Genomic DNA, 19,184 nt, shown 5'->3' on the forward strand with positions numbered 1-19,184 from the left:
ATGAAAGAAAAAAAAAACAGTACATGTTAAAATCCTAATACTGTATGTCAGGAATAGGGCTAGCTAGAACAATAATTAAACCATTTTAGATAATTAAAAATACAGTTATAAAAGGACCCTTGACCCAACCCCAGTTGTACTTCTCTTGGGTTTGCAGACAGCTCAACAGCCACTAGATGTGGTCCTGTTGTACGTTTTAACCAAAGAACTAAAAGGTTTCTCATCTAATCTCAGCTTTTCCATTTTTATTAAAAGTCAATCACCCTTTCCTATTTTTACACAGTTCCCAAGTCGGAGAACATCCTGCTCATTAATAAGACTTTGGTAAGGTCGGCCTTGTACTTGATCAGACCACAAATGATCTACTCGTCAACTCGGATTTGCGAGTAAAGGTTTATCAGGTTGAGATATTTTTAGCACCTACTAGTCCAATCTGGCAAGTAAACTTAGGCTGGAGAGGAACTTAGGCTGGAAAGGAACAGGTTTTCTGTTCATTCAGAAAGTGAATGAGCAATAAAGATACATGTTTCTTTCTTGACACGTTTTCTGTTTGTTGAAGCAAAGAGGTCGAATGCCAGTTTGCCTTAACTAATTGCTTCTTGGAAAATTAGATTAATTTTTCTGTCTGTTACTAGAGTTAGAGGTTATTGTCAAGTGAGCTGTCTGAAGAGGTCAGTTATTCTTCTCTAACTTAACAATTAAATAGTCTGTAGATTAATATTACAAATATTTCCAAATACATCAGAAATTTCAAAAGAATTTTTTTTGTAATTGTGTGATGCAAGCAAAGAGTTAAATAGGAGCAAAACAAACCAGAACACTTTAGTGATTTAAAAATGACACATATTTGCAGAAACTCTATTTGCAAACATTGTTTGCACACTATTTATTTTCATCAGTAAAGCTGTAAGTCATTGGGACAGTTTGTGGCCATTTCAATGTAAAATCTGTTGAATACAAATGACAGCCTTCTACCACTTCATGCTTTAGTTATGTATTTATTAAAAGTGATTGTTTCTAAACATGATTTGAGAAACATTCCTGTCCGCAGCCTGGTGAAAATGCTGTTAATGAACTAAGAGGCAAGTCAGGGTCATATGTATCCTATATGTGGCTAGATTTATATTATATATGAAAAGAAAATGTAATTATCAAATCAAGCAAAAGAGTTTTTTGTACAGCAGACATGCAGAACTCACACATTTGAAGGTAATAACGCAGACAATGGCAGCTAAATGAATTAAATTCAGACAGACTCATATAGATCTACTGAGGGACTTATCTTGGAAACAGGTATTGAGAATTCGGACAGTTTAGTATTACCTCACGAAATGATATCTCCCCAGCTGAATTCTGTGGAGGAAGTCAATACAGGAAGCCCGTCCCTCCCAAAGATAAAGAAGATGACCATATTGTCCTGGAATGTGGCGGGCTTATCAAATAAGCTAAATTGCATAGAGTGGGGATCCTTAGTGGACAACAAGGATATTTGTCTCTTTCAGGAGACTTGTGCTAGGGTGGAATATCACAGAGAGGGCTTCGCAACTTTTTATGTCCCTGCTAGGTGGGCTGGAAGAGGACGGCCGTCAGGCGGCCTTGCAATTTGGGTAGCCGCCCACCTGGGCTGCACAGCAGAGATAATGTCTACGCACTCTGCAGACCTCCAGTATATACTTCTCAAATGGCCAAATGCTTATAAATTGGCCATTGTGAATGTGTATTCTCGCCCAGTTGGTTTGAATATGGAATCGCCCACTATAAATGAACTGTCAAATTTTATCAGCTCACTGTCTGGTAGCTGTCGCCTTCTTGTGGCGGGAGACGTTAATTGCCAGTTTGAGCCGCTTTTAGGAATGAGAGAGGGTGCCCTTATGGGCGAGGATGATTACTGGGGGATTCCACCATGTCAATCTCCATGCCCAAAACTGTGGTCTCCTCTGGCGGTTCAGATTATGTCCTTTTCATTAAATAATTCTCTGAGGCCCTGCAATGGGCGTACCCAGTCCGATAGCCCTTCATTGTGCACTTTTAATAGGAAGGGCCAGGAATCGCGTATAGACTACATATTAGTGGAGATGAGCATGTGGTCCAAGGTTCTTGATTTTAGAGTGACTTCAAGGGCCGATAGTGACCACAATGCTCTTTGTCTGGATATGGTGTTCCCGGGCCCCAAGACCATTCCCATTTCAGGAATAGATAATTTGGGGGAAGGGGTGCTAGTACTATCTAATAACAGGCGAAGGGTAAAATGGGGTAAAATAGTAGATTCAGCAGAGAAAATAGCAAAAATGTATGACTTGGTCCACTCACGATTTATAGAGGTAGATAGCCTAATCAGCCAACCCAAGTCCATAGAATTCAATGAGAAATTAGGTTCTATTCATGCAAACTTAGTTACCGGGCTAGGAGACGTCTTCAACCCCTTGGTAGCCACAAGGAAGAATAGGTCTCCTGTATCAGCTTAGTATAACTCTGCATGCAGATAAGCCAAGACCGAGTTGATCCTTGCAGTTAAATCTGATAATGAGAAAAATAAAATACATTTCCTCAGACGACACTATAAAGAAGTTATGGCACATGCAAAGAGAGAATGGGACTGGGATAGGTGGCATAACCTAACACGGGCTCTGGATTCAAGAGATGCACGCAGCTTTTGGTCTCTAATTAATACAGGGTCAGGGGAACCAAAGGCTGCGGTAGAATCAAACATTGATGCCTTAATTTGGGAGCCCCATTTTAAGGCTCTTTACTGCGAAGAACCCTGTGTACAAACTGCTACTGGTTCAATAGATTTAAATGTTCAACATGACCCATTGGAGTTTACTTTGGGTGAAGTGCACAAGGCGATAGGGAGACTCGCGTTGGGTAAGGCTCCAGATTTAGATAGACTTCCTGGGGACTTATTTAAGCACGAATCCGAGATTTGGGCTCCTTACCTACTCATCCTTTTTGATGCAATTGTAAAGGGTATGGAGGTTCCCTGCACTTGGCTGGGGGCGGAGATAGTCCCAATTTTTAAAAAGGGTTCTCCTCTGCTCCCAGCCAACTACAGGCCAATAAGCCTGATCGATGTCCCCCAAAAACTCGTGGCACGCCTTGAATTGGATCATCTTCTGGACTGGATGGAGGAACATAAGGTTCTAAGTCCTCTCCAAGGAGGAACACATCTACCATGGACCAGGTCTTTCGCCTTATTCTCCTCTATTGGAAAACGGCAAAGATCGAGGGTGGCAGCCTCTCTACATGGTGTTTGTGGACCTCAGGGCCGCGTTTGATTTAGTACCAAGGAGGAAATTGAGGGGGGTTCTACAGGAGTTGGGTGTTCCACCACAAATTCTGCATGTATTGAGAAGGCTCCATGACGGGAATTTTGCTCAGGTCAGATGCGGAAGGAACGGGGCATTGTCATCTAGGTTCCCAGTTGGCAGGGGGGTGAGACAGGGTTGCGTCTTAGCACCAACCCTGTTCTGCCTCTATGTAAACGGTGTAATTTCGCATCTTCACAGTCTCCCCAATAATGACGCACCAAGGTTGGCGGGCAGGAGGGTACCAGCAATTATGTTTGCTGATGACACCCTCCTGCTCTCCAAATCCCCTATGGGGATACAACGGATATTGGACGGGTTTGGGGACTTTTGCAGATCGAGGGGCCTCGAGATAAATGCCGATAAGACAAAGTATATGATATTTAATCCTTCGGCATCTACACGTTCAAATCCGACCTTGGGGTCTGTAATGTTGGAAAGGGTCACTACGTTCCAGTATCTCGGGGTAACATTGCATGAAAACCTGTTTTGGGGTCCACAACAAGCAAAATCCCGTTTAAAGCTGTCTCAACTGGTGGGTGGCATTTTGAAGGTTTCAAATTCATCTACATTTAAGCCAGTAAGTCCAGCCCTGGAGATTTACAAAACTCAAGCCAGGGCTGCAGCACTCTATGGTGAAGAGCTGTGGGGTCATTTTGCTAGCCCTGAAATCTGTAAGTTGGAATCCAATTTTGTTAGACGGCTGCTGTCACTCCCACAAAGTACCCCACTTTTCCCTCTAAGATTAGATCTGGGACTCCTACCTATAGAAGATGAATTAGCATTGAAACCACTTAGGTTCTGGCATAGGCTATGGACCACTGCGGAATTGTCACACTATAGACAGGAGCTGAAGCAGGTATTGAGTCTCTGCAATGCAGATAAAATACCTTGGTTGGCTTTTGTCAAACGCGAATTTCAACGCCTGGGCTTGTTTGACATGTGGAGTGACCCGGAGAGGGGATGCCCAGAGTTATCGCATAGGACCCTGGCAGGGCTCTTCAAAGAGAAGAGCTTGATTTCGGCACTACGCGCCTCTAATATTGGCACCCTTACTGAATCATTCCTGGCTTCCAAAAGTTCTTATACATTTGAGGATTTCATGGATATTGTTTTTCCAATTTTAGCAAGAAAGCTTTTTATCCAATGGAGATATGGTACTCTCCCTTTTTAAGTGTTTACAAGTAAATGGACAGCTTTAGCAAACAAGACCTGTCCAGGATGCAGTTGTAGTACGGAAGATGAAATGCATGTGCTCTTCTTCTGTCCCGCCTACAGTAAACATAGGAAGCACTGGCTGGTTCCGTTATGTAGAAATTTAGGTTTTAAAAACTGTTTACAGTCGTTTAGAATTTTAAAGACTAGTACTACAAATTCTATTGTGTTTGCAGTAAGCAAGTTCTTGATAGCCATGTGGATGAAAAGGCGTAAGCTAATGCTCAGTGAATGCAAACTTGGAAAAATTGTGATCATTATTCTTTTAATTGTAAATATGGATATTATTTTTTTTTCTTTTTCTGTGGTTCTAAATTTGCAACCCAATGGTTTTCAGGCGTGTTTATATACTTACTTGTATGCAATGTCAACGATCTTACTTTTGTATCTTTTATGGCCTAAATAAAGAATTTTGGATTGGATTGGAATTAAATTATTAGCGCACGATCACATCATATAAAACCAGTTCATGGGTCAAAAGCATTACAAAGAGGTCGAGTAGATTATTTAAGTCACTAGACCTGCAGGTCTAGTAAAAAAATTATGATTTTTCAAAGCATGTTGATGAAGGGGACCCACAAGGCGAGATCTTGTCCAACTGGACAGTCTGCTGCAGTCATTTCCTAGCCTTGTTACTTTAAGATAACAAAGTCACCAAAACTTCTCAGCTTTGGGAAACACCAACTCCTACACAGACACCGCACCTCTAGCGCGGCCGCCTCCCAGCAGCAGGCACTAATGAGCACTGAATGAGAGGCAAAGTAGTACAACACCTATTTTCTTTCAGTGAATAATGCAATACTTCCCTTCGAATGGCACAGTAAAAGAGGTTAATTAGTCCTGTGGAAAGCACAGGAGTATAAACAATGCACTGTGTCGGCATTCAGCGCCACAATAAACCATTTCAAATAACACAGGAGCAGGCATAATACATGAGAATATCTAGATATCTGAAGCAGAGTTTAGCGCTTATTAACACATGGCATTGTAGAGGGACAGATTGGAGTGGTATCCTATGCCAGTACTACTGTCTGATCTTATGCATATTGTCCTCTGCTATGTTTTTCTTTTCATTTAGTTTACTTCAGGACCACGCGCGACGAGACTCTACTTTTTCAGAAGTATCAAGACCTCCAACCGATTCCAACACGTTTAGTGAGAGGATTCCTTCGACTCTGTAGAATACAGGTGTTAACATCTTCAATGCAGGTGATACACTTCTTACATGGACGTAGGATTCTTAATTATACAATGGCTCTCTTTCGATTTTAGCCTTGAGAAAGTCCTTTTGGACGAAACACGTGTCAGCTGCCTGTTTCGGACTATATGAAAATCGTACTTGATTTGGAATAAAGGATACATAAGAAAAAACAAGACTGTTTTATGGACTTACCTACTTGAGTGGCCAATAGCCAGCTGCACTGTATTAGACTTCTTTTTGTGCCTCGGCATTTGTGCAACTCATTGTTATACCTCAAGAGGGATTTTCCATCTTGGGTGTTGATTCAGCCTCCTATGAGCAGAGGGAGGGTTTATGCTTGTAGAGCACTACAGTTTACTCACATTTAGAGGAATTACTTCCAGACGGACGAAAGGGGTGGATGTGCATGTGTTAAATGGCATTTCTGCTTTGTTGCTCCTTTGTGTATTGTACCTGCCAGGCATTGTTAGAATGTTTTAATTTAACTCCAGGACTCAGCAGCAGGTTTATGAACTGTGCGCCTGTACAATAAACTACATTTCTGTGTCTCTAGTAGCCTTGTGACGGGGTCAGATTTCACATTCATGGTGGCTAAAATGAGAGGCCGGGCCCGCTGGTGAAGGCCCAATCTGTCGCCCCCACTCAGCAACAACTCAGGGAGCAGAGTAGTTTATTAAGTTTTAATTTAAGTAAGAAGTCTGATAAAGCATGGCCACACGGTAAAATGATTACACAGTGAAAAAAAAAAAATCAAATGTACATACCCCCAACTTGCATCTTCTGGTGGCAAGCAAAGTAAAGAACAGCAAATAGTTTCATTTTTTTGCCCTAGTTTTTCCTGTTTTGCCCTCGTCTACTCTGTTTTGTCTTTTCGGGTGCTTGTTTTCTGCTCTCGACTTGGTCCTTTTCTGCTCGATTTTCTGCCCAGTATTGGCTTTTCTGCCCTCCGTTTTGTCTTTGCTGACTGTTTTGACTTGTCTGTTAGTTTTTTCTGCCCTCTTCACTGTTTTTGACTTTCTGATTAATTTTCTGCCCCAGTTATGCCCTTGCTGCTTGCTCGTTTTTCTGACCTAAGGTTTGCCCCTTTTCTGCTCGTTTCTTCCCGCAGTTTCCTCAAGAGCTGTCACAGGGTGTGCTGGCACAACGGAGACCTCGCACCCCAGTGGTGACAGTAATGCACTCTACAAATGCAGATTGGTTTCTGGATGACCTACTATTGTTAAATTACAATGCACGTGCACTAATGCCTTCATCGGCTCTTGAGGCCGGGCTTACATCCCCAACAAAAAGAGTGACATGATAGGGAGCCCCGGTCAACTAAAAGTCAAGGGAGTCGCAGGGGTGAAAAAGTTTGGGAACCACTGCCCTGCAACCCTTGTTTGCTTGGTGCACGAAGAGGCTCGGTTCGTGTTCTTTCACCTACTTTCTTCTCAGAATGTTAAACAAGCATTTACAATGCAATGGTCTCGGCAATATTATAGGTAGAGCTATTGGTATTGCTCATTTTTTTATCATTTTTGTATCCCTAAATAAATGGCATTGTCATTTCTATTGGCATTAGTTTTTTTTTGCATATGTGATACCTATTGCATTAGCAGAGAGAGAGTGAGGTAGTGAGATAGAGAGAGAGAGTGAGGTATTGAAATAGAGAGTGAGGTAGAGGTAGAGAGTGAGGTAGTGAAAGAGTGAGTTAGTGAGAGGTATTTTCTGACGTAGTGAGATAGAAACAGTGAGTGATGTTGTGAGGTAGTGAAAGAGTGAGTGTAAGTGACTTAGTGTATTTGAGAGAGAGAGTGAGGTAGTGAGATAGAGAGAGTGAATTAGTGAGTTAGAAAGAGAGAGTGATGTAGTGAAGTTTTGAGAGAGTGTGTTGTGATATAGTGAGGTAGTGAGGGTGAGATAGAAATAGATAGTGATGTAGTGATAGAGAGTGAGGTAGTGAGATAGAGAGAGTGCATATAATGTATTTTAACCTGCGTGAGTGTTGGGAAATCTGAGGTATATACCCCTCCCCCCCAATCTTCCTGAAGAAGCTACCCCCTGTGCATTATGCGAGGCTGACTGCAAATAATCGAGTCCTGTATTTCACAAGAAGCATTGACCAATAACCACTGACAAGAAGAGCGTGTGCCCCAAAAACTTGCCCAGGGCTGTCTGCCTTGCAGGCCAAAGAAGGCAGAGTTCCCTCCCAAGCCGTGATCTTCGTGCGAGCAAGCAAGTCCTATCTGCCGCCATTTACTGTAACCTCACAGACTTCACTCAGGCGTCCCTGCAAAGGACCCCCAGGTGGTGAAGCTTCCATTGGTGCAGCAGGTGCAGTGGCACCAGGGACACACTGAGCCTTGAATATTATTGTATTTCACACTTCAAACAGCAGCCGGGGAGGAATGTCCTTCCTTGCACTAGGACCCTTGACACACTGACTACAATAACAACACTGTGAACCCCGCTCAGTCAGGGGGCAAGCCTCGATATCCGCATCCGGCACGAAGGCGCGGTCCGACTGAGGAAACTGCGCACTCCGTGCCCCTTTGAGGAGTGAGATAGACAGTTGTGTCAACAGAGCTCAATCCTCAGGGGGACATTGTGGCGACGAGATTAGTAGCTTTCTCAGTACTGTCTGTAGCGCATGCGGGGCCTGAACTCAGCTCAAAATTCATGGTCAACATCAGAAATTAGGTATTGCCTGAAACCGACTCAAGCGGGCATTTACTGCTGGTTCACACACACTGGACATAGACGCGCCGCTCGTCCGCACTTAAACTACTCTGATAACTGCACAACGTGCACGCCGGTTCTTAGGTTTCAGGCGCTAGAGGAGTTTATGGAAACTGTAACCATTAGGGAAAGCCCCTCTGTAATGGTCACGGGGACACTACAACCTCAGTGCTCAGTCTCGTTAAACACTGATATAAACTGTGTGGACGGCGCATCACTTGTTAGTATGACTGACGCAAACTGACCACAGCTCAATTTTTAGTCAAAATGTCATTTTTGTGATATAATGAATATTTCTTGTAAACTGTAACAGTTACTTTCGCAAATCTTAATTTTCCATTTGAATGCCATATGGAGTATTTGTCATTTTGTTTGAAAGTGTGCACTTGTGGTATTTACGTGGGCTGTATACATGCACCTCGCTGCTCCGGTGTAATGTGATGAGAGTGGTATATTGTTAACTTTACCCACGCGGTGGGACTCGTGGTACACAAGTACCGATTTTAAAGACGCCCCATGTTCATAATAAAGCGCTAGGATTTGCATGTTTGTTGTATTGGCAAAATGTGCCCACTCTGTAGTACTTTGGGTAGACTGGCACAGACTCATTCAACACACGCCTCGGTTTTCAGAATAACCCCGGCGAGGACTCAGCAAGACCAGGGCGTTGTGTTGGAATGTGCGAAGATGCCCTTCCGGGATGGGGCATCTCTTAAATGTCAAAGCCCCTTTTCCAGGGGGTCCGGGCTTTGTTTACATCCAGATGGCGCCGATTACTTCCCAGTAGGGACAGTGGGCGGTCAATAGCAGCTCACTGTGAGGTAAATTGGTGGGGGTCGCTAGGGATACAGTGGGGGTGCTCTTGTGTGGGCGGGGGCGTGCCTAAGGTGGTGGTGGGCTGCATGGCTTTTGAAAGTGCGTTTACATAGCGCCTCAAACCTGCCGAGGCGCGAACAATTAGGGCGTCGATGTTGCAGGGTCAGATTCAGGCTGGGACAGAAAATAGACCCGGGCTGACTGACAGAGACTTGTGGCACGGCCTTTTCACAGAGCCTCGTTCGCGTCCTTTCAGCTGTGGATAACAGGCGGGCGGGGCAGCCCCACTTCTGTGGAGATTTACGTGGCAGCGCGCGCAGCCATTCACCCTGGCAGCGGGCGAAGCAGCAAAGCTAATGCCGCACAGATGGTGGCATGGCGTGTGTTTCAGTCTGGAGCAAAACAGGGCTTTAACAAAACATTGATTTGCACACTTGTATGATTTATTGTCTCTTTCTAATGTATGCGTATGCTCTAAAGTGCTCAGATGCCCCATATTGGGATGCGAGAGGTATTAAAGAAATAAATTAAACATAAATTAGTGCATTTAACTTGTTATTTGTGTTGGTATTCATACAGACAGATATATCTGATATTCTTACAGTGAATGAATATCTCTTACACACAAAGTCAAAAACATGTCTCCAAATCACAGTTTCTTTTAAGAATTTATGAAGTGATAATCTAAGAGCCTTTGTTTCCCTCCATTGCATTGGCATTAAGATGCTACGATCAAGATAGCTTCCAGCCAGGATGATACTGGAACACAAGTGAGACTGATGGCTCTTTAAGTGAGGCCTGTGTGTTTGGACCCAGTTGTAAGTGAAAGTGGGAAAGACAACTCATCACCTGCAGGCTGCTGCTCTCTACGGAAAGCATACCATGCTACAAGCACATCTAGAATGCATCCCGGTGTTGGCAAATTACATTAGGCAAATTCAGCATACTCCATCAGGCCAGCAGAACCAGAGCAGGCTCCATAACAGCTGCTGGTTCCCTGATCTAGCTTGACCCCCTCACTTCCTGCACTGCCTGCACGTAGCATACGAATCTATGCAACAAAGACATTAACCCACTGAGCTCAGCTGTCTTACATAAAACACATCTGTAACCGACATTTATAGGCGATGCTGTGAAGCAGGAACATTAACCTGCTGTGTTATTGTAAGAGCTAAACAGGAGATGAAAGCCCACGCAGGTCACTCCTGCAAATGCATTTAACACCACAGTCACCGTCTTCCACCCAACAAGTCCTGGATACGCACTGATCGTTGCAACAGGTGCCTTACCCCGTAACCTAGTGTAAAACAGAGCCTGCCTGTGACTAAAGTAAGCCAGAAGAAATAAAATTTACTATCCAACTTTTCCCTGCTGCCAATTTCTCTGAGGAGGGAGTTTGTAAAAAGAAATAACGCATAGCTCTCATGACTACCGAATTTCTGCAGCAGCCTTCGCTGAATATATATCGATTGTCCGAGCATTGTTTTATTGCTCATCACCCCTGCTCTCGCTTGCAGCTAGGTACATTACTCTATAGGGGGACTGGAGTTCGTAGCTATCACTTCTGAAACAGTGAAAGCAGCAGCACCGAAACATGAAGGAAAACACACGACGAGCCCAGAACAGCGCAGACACAAGCAAAGCCGGAGTTCGTGGACGGCGCAGTTCTCTGCAGGCCTCTGCCCGGCAGGTCTGTTCCCAGATAATAACATCGCACTGCGGTCTGCGGCGGGGTACGCAGGACAATCTCTCGGAAACGGAGGCGTTGGCCGAAAGTTCATGCCCTCTTTGGAGAACCTACTTTCATACACGGACCCAAAGACCTTGCGGTGTTTTCATTTGACAGGCATCCCATTTCGACATTTCGCACAGTTTATTTTAGTGTGCAAACTGCACGTAACCACGCTGGGCAACCTACACTCGGATGGTGGTGCTGTGTCGTATCACAGCCCCCCTTTTCCAAGGCGGGCCCGACTTGACGTTATGTTACGCCTTATCACTCGCTCGCTGTAAGCTGAAGCGCCTCGCGCTGGAGGCAGATGTCGCCTGCCACACAACGGAAAACAGGCAGGGATTTGTAGGAGAGCTCCATACAATTTAGCGATAACTTCAGGCTCGACATGAGGCTGCATCCCATAACAAACACCTACCTGGTTACTCCTAAAGCAGGTCAAGCCACTTAAAGTTTTGTACGCTCAACATGAGAGGACTTAATAAACCGGTAAAACGCAGGTGCTACTGTCCTAGCTAGGGGGAGAGGACGCCATGAACACCGCCACCCTTCTCCGAGGCGAAGAAGAAATGCCTCGGAGAAAGGCAGTGGCGGTTTCAGATTCGGGGGCGTCTTTCTTTTTCTCTCCTCTTGCCATTGGCTGGAGGAGAGAAAAACACGCCTGAGAAAGGGCGTGGCTAAAAAGTAGAAAGAACAGCAAGAACACGCCCCCGAATCTGAAAAAGACGGAGCCTATTTGGAGGGAAGGCTCTCTCCTCCAATGGCTGGCCTCCGTTTAGGAAGCCAGCCAATGGAGGAGAGGCAAAAAGAGAGGCGGGCTAAGGAGCCACTCTCAGAAACATTAAATCTCCGACTTCCGGTTCTGCCTTCGGCAGACCGGATAATCCTCGACCTAAAAAAAACAATAACGCATACTCACAAATAGGAACTCATGCCCTCTCTTACCATTATTACACTTCAGAACTTTACAATTGTATACGTTTATGTGGTTCGCAGATCAATGGAACTTTGTATGGGGTCAATTTAGAGCATCCAGGGCTGTCCCTGCCCCCCCCCCCTCTTCCCCCTGCCTGCTTCTTCGAGATAATCACTGTTGATGATCTTGTGTGTGCTGTCCACTAATAAAATTTAGTCTGAAGTAGTCAGTGTTTGATTACAAACAATATTAGCAGCTCGAGATCCTCTTCATTGACATAAGTGGCTCTTCTTCCAGAACAGATTGGAGACCCTTGGTCTACAGAGTGGCGCCATCATTTTACAATCAGAAAACTTTTGGTTCGACCTTCAAGTCTCACTCCTGTGAGCTTCAGAGCCGTGTCATCCCTAAACCCAGCACTTGTCCCTCCTCCCGTCCCTTCGCACTTGGACCAGTACCTGAAGCCGTCCCACAGCGCCCTGCGGAATCCACCGACCACGGCAACCGTACGGGGCCACCCAGCGAACATCATGCTTCAGACTCTTCTGACCTCACGCTGACCTAACCGGAAATAATTCTTTCGGCGGAAATAATCACCCGCCATCTTGGAATGGGTGTCGATAACACAGCAACCGTCAGAGACCAGGGACGGAGAGCCTACGCACTGAAAGCTAAAACACAGTCTCTGTCAAGTAGTATCAGATGTTGAAACTGCCTATATTTTGAAGAGAATCATTTGCACTCATGAATCGCATTGTTAAAAAAACATCTTTTTAGCGAGATTCAGTACCCGTTCCAAGATGGCGACAGAGTACATAAAGTTGGCCTCAAGTGGCCTTAGCTGAGCGAGCGTGTATGGCGCTTTGAGCGCGTTGTGTGTAGTGCTTTACGTCTAGTTTCTGTTCTTTGGTGAGAAACTGCTGTTTTCTTTTTATTTTTTTAAATAAACCGAGAGGCAACCATAGCCCCTTATTTACGGTCTTCATTACCGATTTTTAGACACCACGCGGTAGAACTAAGCAATCTGGCATTGCTCAGTCCCAAACAAGCATTGGCAAAGCTCAACAAGTCATATTGTTATATTATGTTCTTAGCTGCCAAAATTTCAGTTTGCTTATGTGTGACATTTTCTAGCAGCCCTGCCAAGTGCCCCGCATCAGGCATTAGACTAACGCATTTTAGTGTAGTGGTCGGCATCACTAAAATGCATAGTCACGCCTTACGTTTGACACCACCTGAGTGGGCTGTGAGGGGCGATGGCACCAGATGGGACCCGCTGACAACCGTAAGAGCTGCATAGCAGCGCGGTGTGTGCTCTGCTCACCGTGCACACCCTGTGCTACAAACTTATCTTGAATCTAGTTAAGACCCAGTGGTAGAAGTAGGCGGGATCGACAGGGCACAGCGTGCCCCTACTTCTATAATTTAATGGATTCTGTTCCCCAACTTTTTTATTTTAAACCCGCATCCCAGGACGGCAGAAATAGCCAAGGCCTATAGATAAGGCTTGGCGTTCCTGGCCATTTGGGCAGAGAAGGAAACGACCTGTCTCTTCCTTCTTGCCCAAAGAAGACAAGTGCAGTACCCATTTCTGCTGCTCTGCCGTGGTCAGCTGCGCCCCCCCTTCTTTCTTACTCTTCCTCCCTCTGTTTCTATCTTGTTCCTCCTCACTTACTGAAAACCATGTCTTCAAGAAACGGTTATTACACCCTCTTTCCTCTTCTTTCATTTATTTGCTCCCCTGTGAAATGGATCCAAAAGAGTAAAACACTTTTACTAGAAATGTCGTCTTTTTCGGACATGTTTCTATTCCAAAGTGCAGCCTTAGGATGGAGAGAAATAAAAAGTTAAAAATGTGAAAAATAAAATAAAGCAAGATAGAGTGATCGCAAAGTGGCCAGATTGATTTTATTCACACCCAAACACATTAGCGCCACTTTACAGAATTTGCCAGTGAAGTGCTACTTTTGTTTTCTTGTCTTTCTTTGAACATTGTTTTCCCTGGGTGGGGAAGTGCACCATTGCTGGAGGTACTGTGCAATATATTCTTGATGGGTGGATTAGAAAACAAATTGTGTACCGCTGCTCTGTGTTCAAGGATGTGGTCTTGTTAAACTATACCGCTGACATTTTGTAAGGATATAAGCAATGGACATTGAAACGGGTTCCTTCCAGGCCCTGTAGATATGTCTTTAACTTATTAAGGCAAAAACACTTATTAATTTCTGAATAATGAATGTAAAACCAATAAGGTTGCCAGGTTTCTGCTTACATTTGACATGCTTTACTTAATCTTGCATTCCCTATGAGTGTTTGTTTTTTCCAGGATGCTATTGCTTTTTTTTTTTTTGAGGCAGCATTTTACTTTTGTGCGTAATTTGAATTGCGTCCAGGTGTTTATAGCAGGGCACAATTGGGTTGTAGTTGAAGGCAGTGCGAGTTTCTCTCAGTGGGGCAGTTTGGTGTTCAGTGGGGGAGAGGATGTGGCACTGTGGCCAGAGCTGCCGAATTTGGAACTGGGGAGCCAGGTTCAGTCTTCATGACCAGTCCCCCAGACCACTCTCCTAAGGTAGCACATTCCCATGCTAGACCTTAGAAGGCCCCTTAAGACCTTAGAAGCCCTGGTGTCATTGGAACCAACAGATGGACCCTAGCGGTGGCAAGGGTGGGTTAACCTTGAAGGCTTCACAACCACAATTCATGCTGAAGTTCAACTCCAGTATTGCCGACAGGCCAATGACGCATCACTAGGGCTGGGCGGAATTGGCGTAGCACCACTACGCAGAATTTTGGAAAAAATGTGTGGAAAACGAGCGCACGTCCTGAGGGTCCGTGTGCCCGGGACAGGGGTCCCTCGTGCCCGGGCAAGCACCCCGATCTCCCCGGCCTGGCTGGGTTGAGAAGTAGGGACCGGCCCCAGGGCCTGGGTTTTGGTCAGGGCCTGGGGTTTGGGAGCCCCCGTCCTGCAGCCTGCCAAGTGTCCCCTGGTGCAGAGCCCCGGAAACATGCAAGGGCAGGCGGGAGCCCTACCGCTATGGCTCGGCTCGGGGCGGGCAGATGGGAGTCCTTTCGGTCCCGGCCATCTGGTCGCACCAATCCCCTATGCCATCTGGTCGCACGCAATGCTTTCCAATGGGGCGACCAGATGGCCGGGCTGCCCTGAAAGTCCCGATGGGGGCTCATTTGCCTTCCCGATCCCAGCCAGGGCTCCAGGAGGTCGGGCACGTCCGGGCCTAGGGTCCCATGAGTCTCTCGGTGCGCACGGGTTCCCAGAAAGAGGGGTAGCCTTCTTCCGGATTACTAGGGGCAGGGTATGCTGGGACACCCCTCCTGGGCTGGCGGTTCTCAGCCGGGGACCAGATGGGCTGGGCCCGGACAACACCTCCCCTCCGTCCGGGGGCTCCCTCCTCCGGCCCACGGCATGGCAAAGTCCCCGGTACGGGCTCCATGGGTCCCGGGCAGTCCTCCCCCAGGTGTCTGGGCCCCAAGTGCGCCTGCGGGCCTCCCTATACCTGAGGCCCAGCATGGGGTCTCCGAGCCCCCCAGAGCCCTGCAGCCCCGGAGCCCTGCAGCTCTGAGCCCTGCAGCCCCCAAGCCTTACAATCACGAGCCCTGCAGTCCCACGAGCCCTGCAGCCCCCGAACCCTGCAAGGGCAAGCGGGAGCCATCCCGCGAAGGCTAGGGGTAGGCAGATTGGCGTTATTTCGGTCCCGGCCATAGGGTCGCACCAATCCCCTCAGCCATGTTCGCACGCAATGCTTTCCAATGGGGCGACCAGATGGCCGGGCTGCCCTGGAAGTGCCGATGGGGGCCTATTTGCCTCACCGATCGAGTCAGGGCTCCAGGAGTTCGGTCGCGGCCAGGCCTAGGGTCCCCTGAGTCTCTCGGTGCGCACGGGTTCCCAGAAAGAGGGGTTGCCTTCCTCCGGATTACTAGGGGCAGGGTATGCCGGGACACCCCGTCCGGGGCTGGTGGTTCTCAGCCGGGGACCAGATAGGCAGGGCCAGGACGACATCTCCCCTCGATCCGGGGGCTCCCTCCTCCGGCCCACGGTGTGGGAAAGTGCCCGGTACGGACTCCATGGGTCCCGTGCAGTCCTCCCCCGGGCGTCCGGGCCCCAGGAGCGCCTGCAGGCCTCCCCATGCCTGAGGCCCAGCGTGGGGTCTCTGAACCCCCCCAAGCCCTGCAGTCCCGGAGCCCTCTAGCCCGGAACCCTGCAGCCCCGAGCCCTGCAGCCCAGAGCCCAGCAGCCCCCGAGCCCAGCAGTCCCCGAGCCCAGCAGTCCCCCGAGCCCTGCAGCCCCCGAGCCCTACAGCCCCCGAGCCCTACAGCCCCCGAGCCCTGCAAGGGCAGGCGGGAGCCCTCCCGCGAAGGCTCGGGGCAGGCCGATTGGCATTATTTCGGTCCCAGCCATCTGGTCGCACCAATCCCCTCGGCCATCTGGTCGCACGCAATGCTTTCCAATGGGGCGACCAGATTTCCGGGCTGGCCTGGAAGTCCCGATGAGGGCTCATTCGCGTCCCTGATCCCAGCCAGGGCTCCAGGAGGTCGGGGGCCTCCGCGCCTAGGGTTCCCTGAGTCTGGCAGTGCGCACAGGCTCCCAGAAAGAGGAGTAGCCTTCCTCTGGAATACTAGGTGCAGGGTATGCCGGACCACCCCTCTCGGGCTTGCGGTTCTTCGCCGGGGATCAGATGGGCTATGCCCGGACAGCACCTCCCCTCCGTCCGGAGGGCTCCCTCCTCCGGGCACGGCGTGGCAAAGTGGCCGGGACGAGCTCCATGGGTCCCGGGCAGTCCTACCTAGGGCGTCCGGGCCCGAGAGCTCCGATGGTCCTCCCCGTGCCTGAGGCCCAGCCGGTGTCCCCGAGCCCCCCGGGACACGGAGCCCCGGGACGCGGAGCCCCCGAGCCCTGCGTGGGAAGGCGGGAGCCGTACCGCGAACGCTGTGCTCAGGGCGGGCAGATGGACGTCCTTTCGGTCCCGGCCATCTGGTCGCACCTTTCCCCTCGGCCATCTGGTCGCACGCAATGCTTTCCAATGGGGCGACCAGATGGCCGGGCCACCCTGGAAGTCCCGATGAGGGCTCTTTTGACTCCCCGATCCAAGCCAGGGCTCCAGGAGGTCAGGCGCGTCCGCGCCTCGGGTCCCCTCAGTCTTGCGGTGTGCACAGGTTACCAGAAAGGGGGGTAGTCTTCCTCTGGATTACTAGGGACAGGGTACTCTGGGACCCCTCTCGGCCTAGCGGTCCTCAGCCGGCTGCTGGACAGGTCAGGATGCCGCCCCAGCCCTGGGTCCGTCCCTGGGCCTGCCGCGTGGCAGGCAGCCCTGGATGGGGTCCGGCGGGCCCGGGGAGCCTCCCCCAGCTGGGCTGGGTCCAGGGGCCTGGGGAGGGCAGCCTCCCCACCCCAGGGTTTGTCCTCGGTCCTGCTGCATGGCAGGATGCCCGAACGAGGTCCCGCGGGCCCGGGGACCCTCCCCTTGCTCGGCTGGGTTCAGCGGCTCCCAGGGGCCCCGGGGAGGGCGTCTTCCCCACCCTGGGCTCCGTCCTTGGTCTTGCCGCGTGGCAGGGTGCCCGGGATGGGGTCCGTTGGGCCCGGGGAGGCTTCCCGTACACCTCTGGGCATTGGAGCCCTGGCTGGGTCCAGGGCCCCGGGCCGGGTGATCCGGCCCTGGGCCCCATCCCCAGGCCTGCCGCTCAGCCAAAGGCCTGGGACGGGGTTCCGTTGTGCCTGGGGAGCCTCCTCTTGCTTGGGTGTGTTCAGGAGCTTTGCCCGGGGATCCTGAGGGCCCCGGGAGGGCGGCCTACCTACCCAGGGCTCCGTCCTCGTTCCTGTCGCGTGGCAGGGTGCACAGGATGGGGTCCGACGGGCCCAGGGAGGCTTCCCCTGCGCCCCTGGGCCTGGGAGCCCCGACTGGGTCCAGGGGCCCCACCGGGCCCGGGTTGTGTGTTCAGGCCCTGGGTCCTGTCCCCCGGCCTGCCGCTCAGCCAAAGGCCTGGGACGGGGTTCCATTGTGCCTGGGGAGCCTCCCCTTGCTTGGCTGGGTCCAGGAGCTCCGGCCGGGTCCCCTGAGGGCCCCGGGGAGGGTGGCCTCCCCATCCCAGGCTCCGTCCTCGGTCCAGCTGAGTGGCAGGGTGCCCAGGACGGGGTCCGGCGGGCCCGGGGAGGTTTCGCCTTCGCCTCTGGGCCTGGGAGCCCCAGCTGGGTCTAGGGGCCCGCTGGCCTGCCATAAGGACCGGGATAGGGTTCCGTTGTGCCCGGGGAGCCTCCCCTTGCTTGGCTGGGTTCAGGTGTTCCGGCCGGGGCCCCTGAGGGCCTTGGGGAGGGTGGCCTCCCCACCCTGGGCTCTGTCCTCGGTCCTGCTGCGTGGCAGGGTGCCCGGGATCGTGTCTGGTTGGCCCGGGAGGCTTCCCCTGCACCTCTGGGCCTGGGAGCCCAGGTTGGTTCCAAGAGCCCCGTTGGGCCCCAGGTCGGGTGCTCCGGCCCTGGCCCCGTCCGCCAGCCTACCGCACTGCCAAAGGCCAAGAACGGGGTTCCGTTGTGCCCGGGGAGCCTCCCCTTGCTTGGCTGGGTTCAGGAGCTCCGGCCAGGGCCCCTGAGGGCCCTGGGGAGGGCAGCCTCCCCACCCTGGGCTCCGTCCTTAGTCCTGCTGTGTGGTAGGGTACCCGGGACGGGGTCCGGCGGGCCCGGGGAGGCTTCCCCTGCGCCTCTGGGCCTGGGAGCCCCGGCTAGGTCCAGGGGCCTGCCGGGCCCCGGATTGGGTGCTCCGGCCCTAGGCCCCGTCCCCCAGCCTGCTGCACTGCCAAACGCCCAGGACGGGGTTCCGTTGTGCCCGGGGAGCCTCCCCTGGCTTGGCTGGGTTCAGGAGCTGCAACCGGGGCCCTTGAGGGCCCTGGGAAGGGCGGCCTCCCCACCCCGGGCTTTGTCCTCGGTCCTGCCGCGTGGCAGGGTGCCCGGGATGGTGTCCAGCGGGCCCGGGGAGGCTTCCCCTGCGCCTCTGGGCCTGGGAGCCCCGGCTGGGTCCAGGGGCCCGCCGGGCCCCGGGTCGGGTGCTCCGGCCCTGGGCCCCGTCCCCTAGCCTGCCGCACTGCCAAAGGCCCAGGACGGGGTTCTGTTGTGCCCGGGGAGACTCCCCTTGCTTGGCTGGGTTCAGGAGCTCCGGGGAGGGCGGCCTCCCCACCCCGGGCTCTTTCCTCGGTCCTGCTGCGTGGCAGGGTGCCCAGATTGTTGTCCGGCGGGCCCGGGGAGGCTTCCCCTGCGCTTTTGGGCCTGGGATCCCCCAG

The 19,184-nt window shown here is 50.7% G+C and overlaps 1 protein-coding gene across 5 annotated transcripts in view; it reads right to left on the reverse strand.

Annotated features, from left to right (window-relative positions):
* The window catches only part of ERCC1 (ERCC excision repair 1, endonuclease non-catalytic subunit), a 161,237-nt gene extending 148,720 nt beyond the window's left edge, over positions 1 to 12,517 (reverse strand). For 2 of the 5 annotated variants that reach the window (XM_085651682.1, XM_085651678.1), the window contains exon 1: positions 12,362 to 12,481. Coding sequence is in view for 1 of the 5 variants with exons in the window: in XM_085651683.1 (XP_085507809.1) it covers positions 12,362 to 12,435 (74 nt within the window). In the remaining 4 variants the exon portion in view is untranslated. Of the gene's footprint in view, positions 1 to 12,361 lie in introns of all 5 variants that reach the window. The other 3 variants (XM_085651683.1, XM_085651676.1, XM_085651677.1) reach the window with 3 other exon arrangements.
* Between the last annotated feature and the right edge of the window lie 6,667 nt (positions 12,518 to 19,184).

The sequence above is a fragment of the Triturus cristatus genome, chromosome 4_1 (genome assembly GCF_964204655.1).
Source record: "Triturus cristatus chromosome 4_1, aTriCri1.1, whole genome shotgun sequence".
NCBI lineage: Eukaryota > Metazoa > Chordata > Amphibia > Caudata > Salamandridae > Triturus > Triturus cristatus.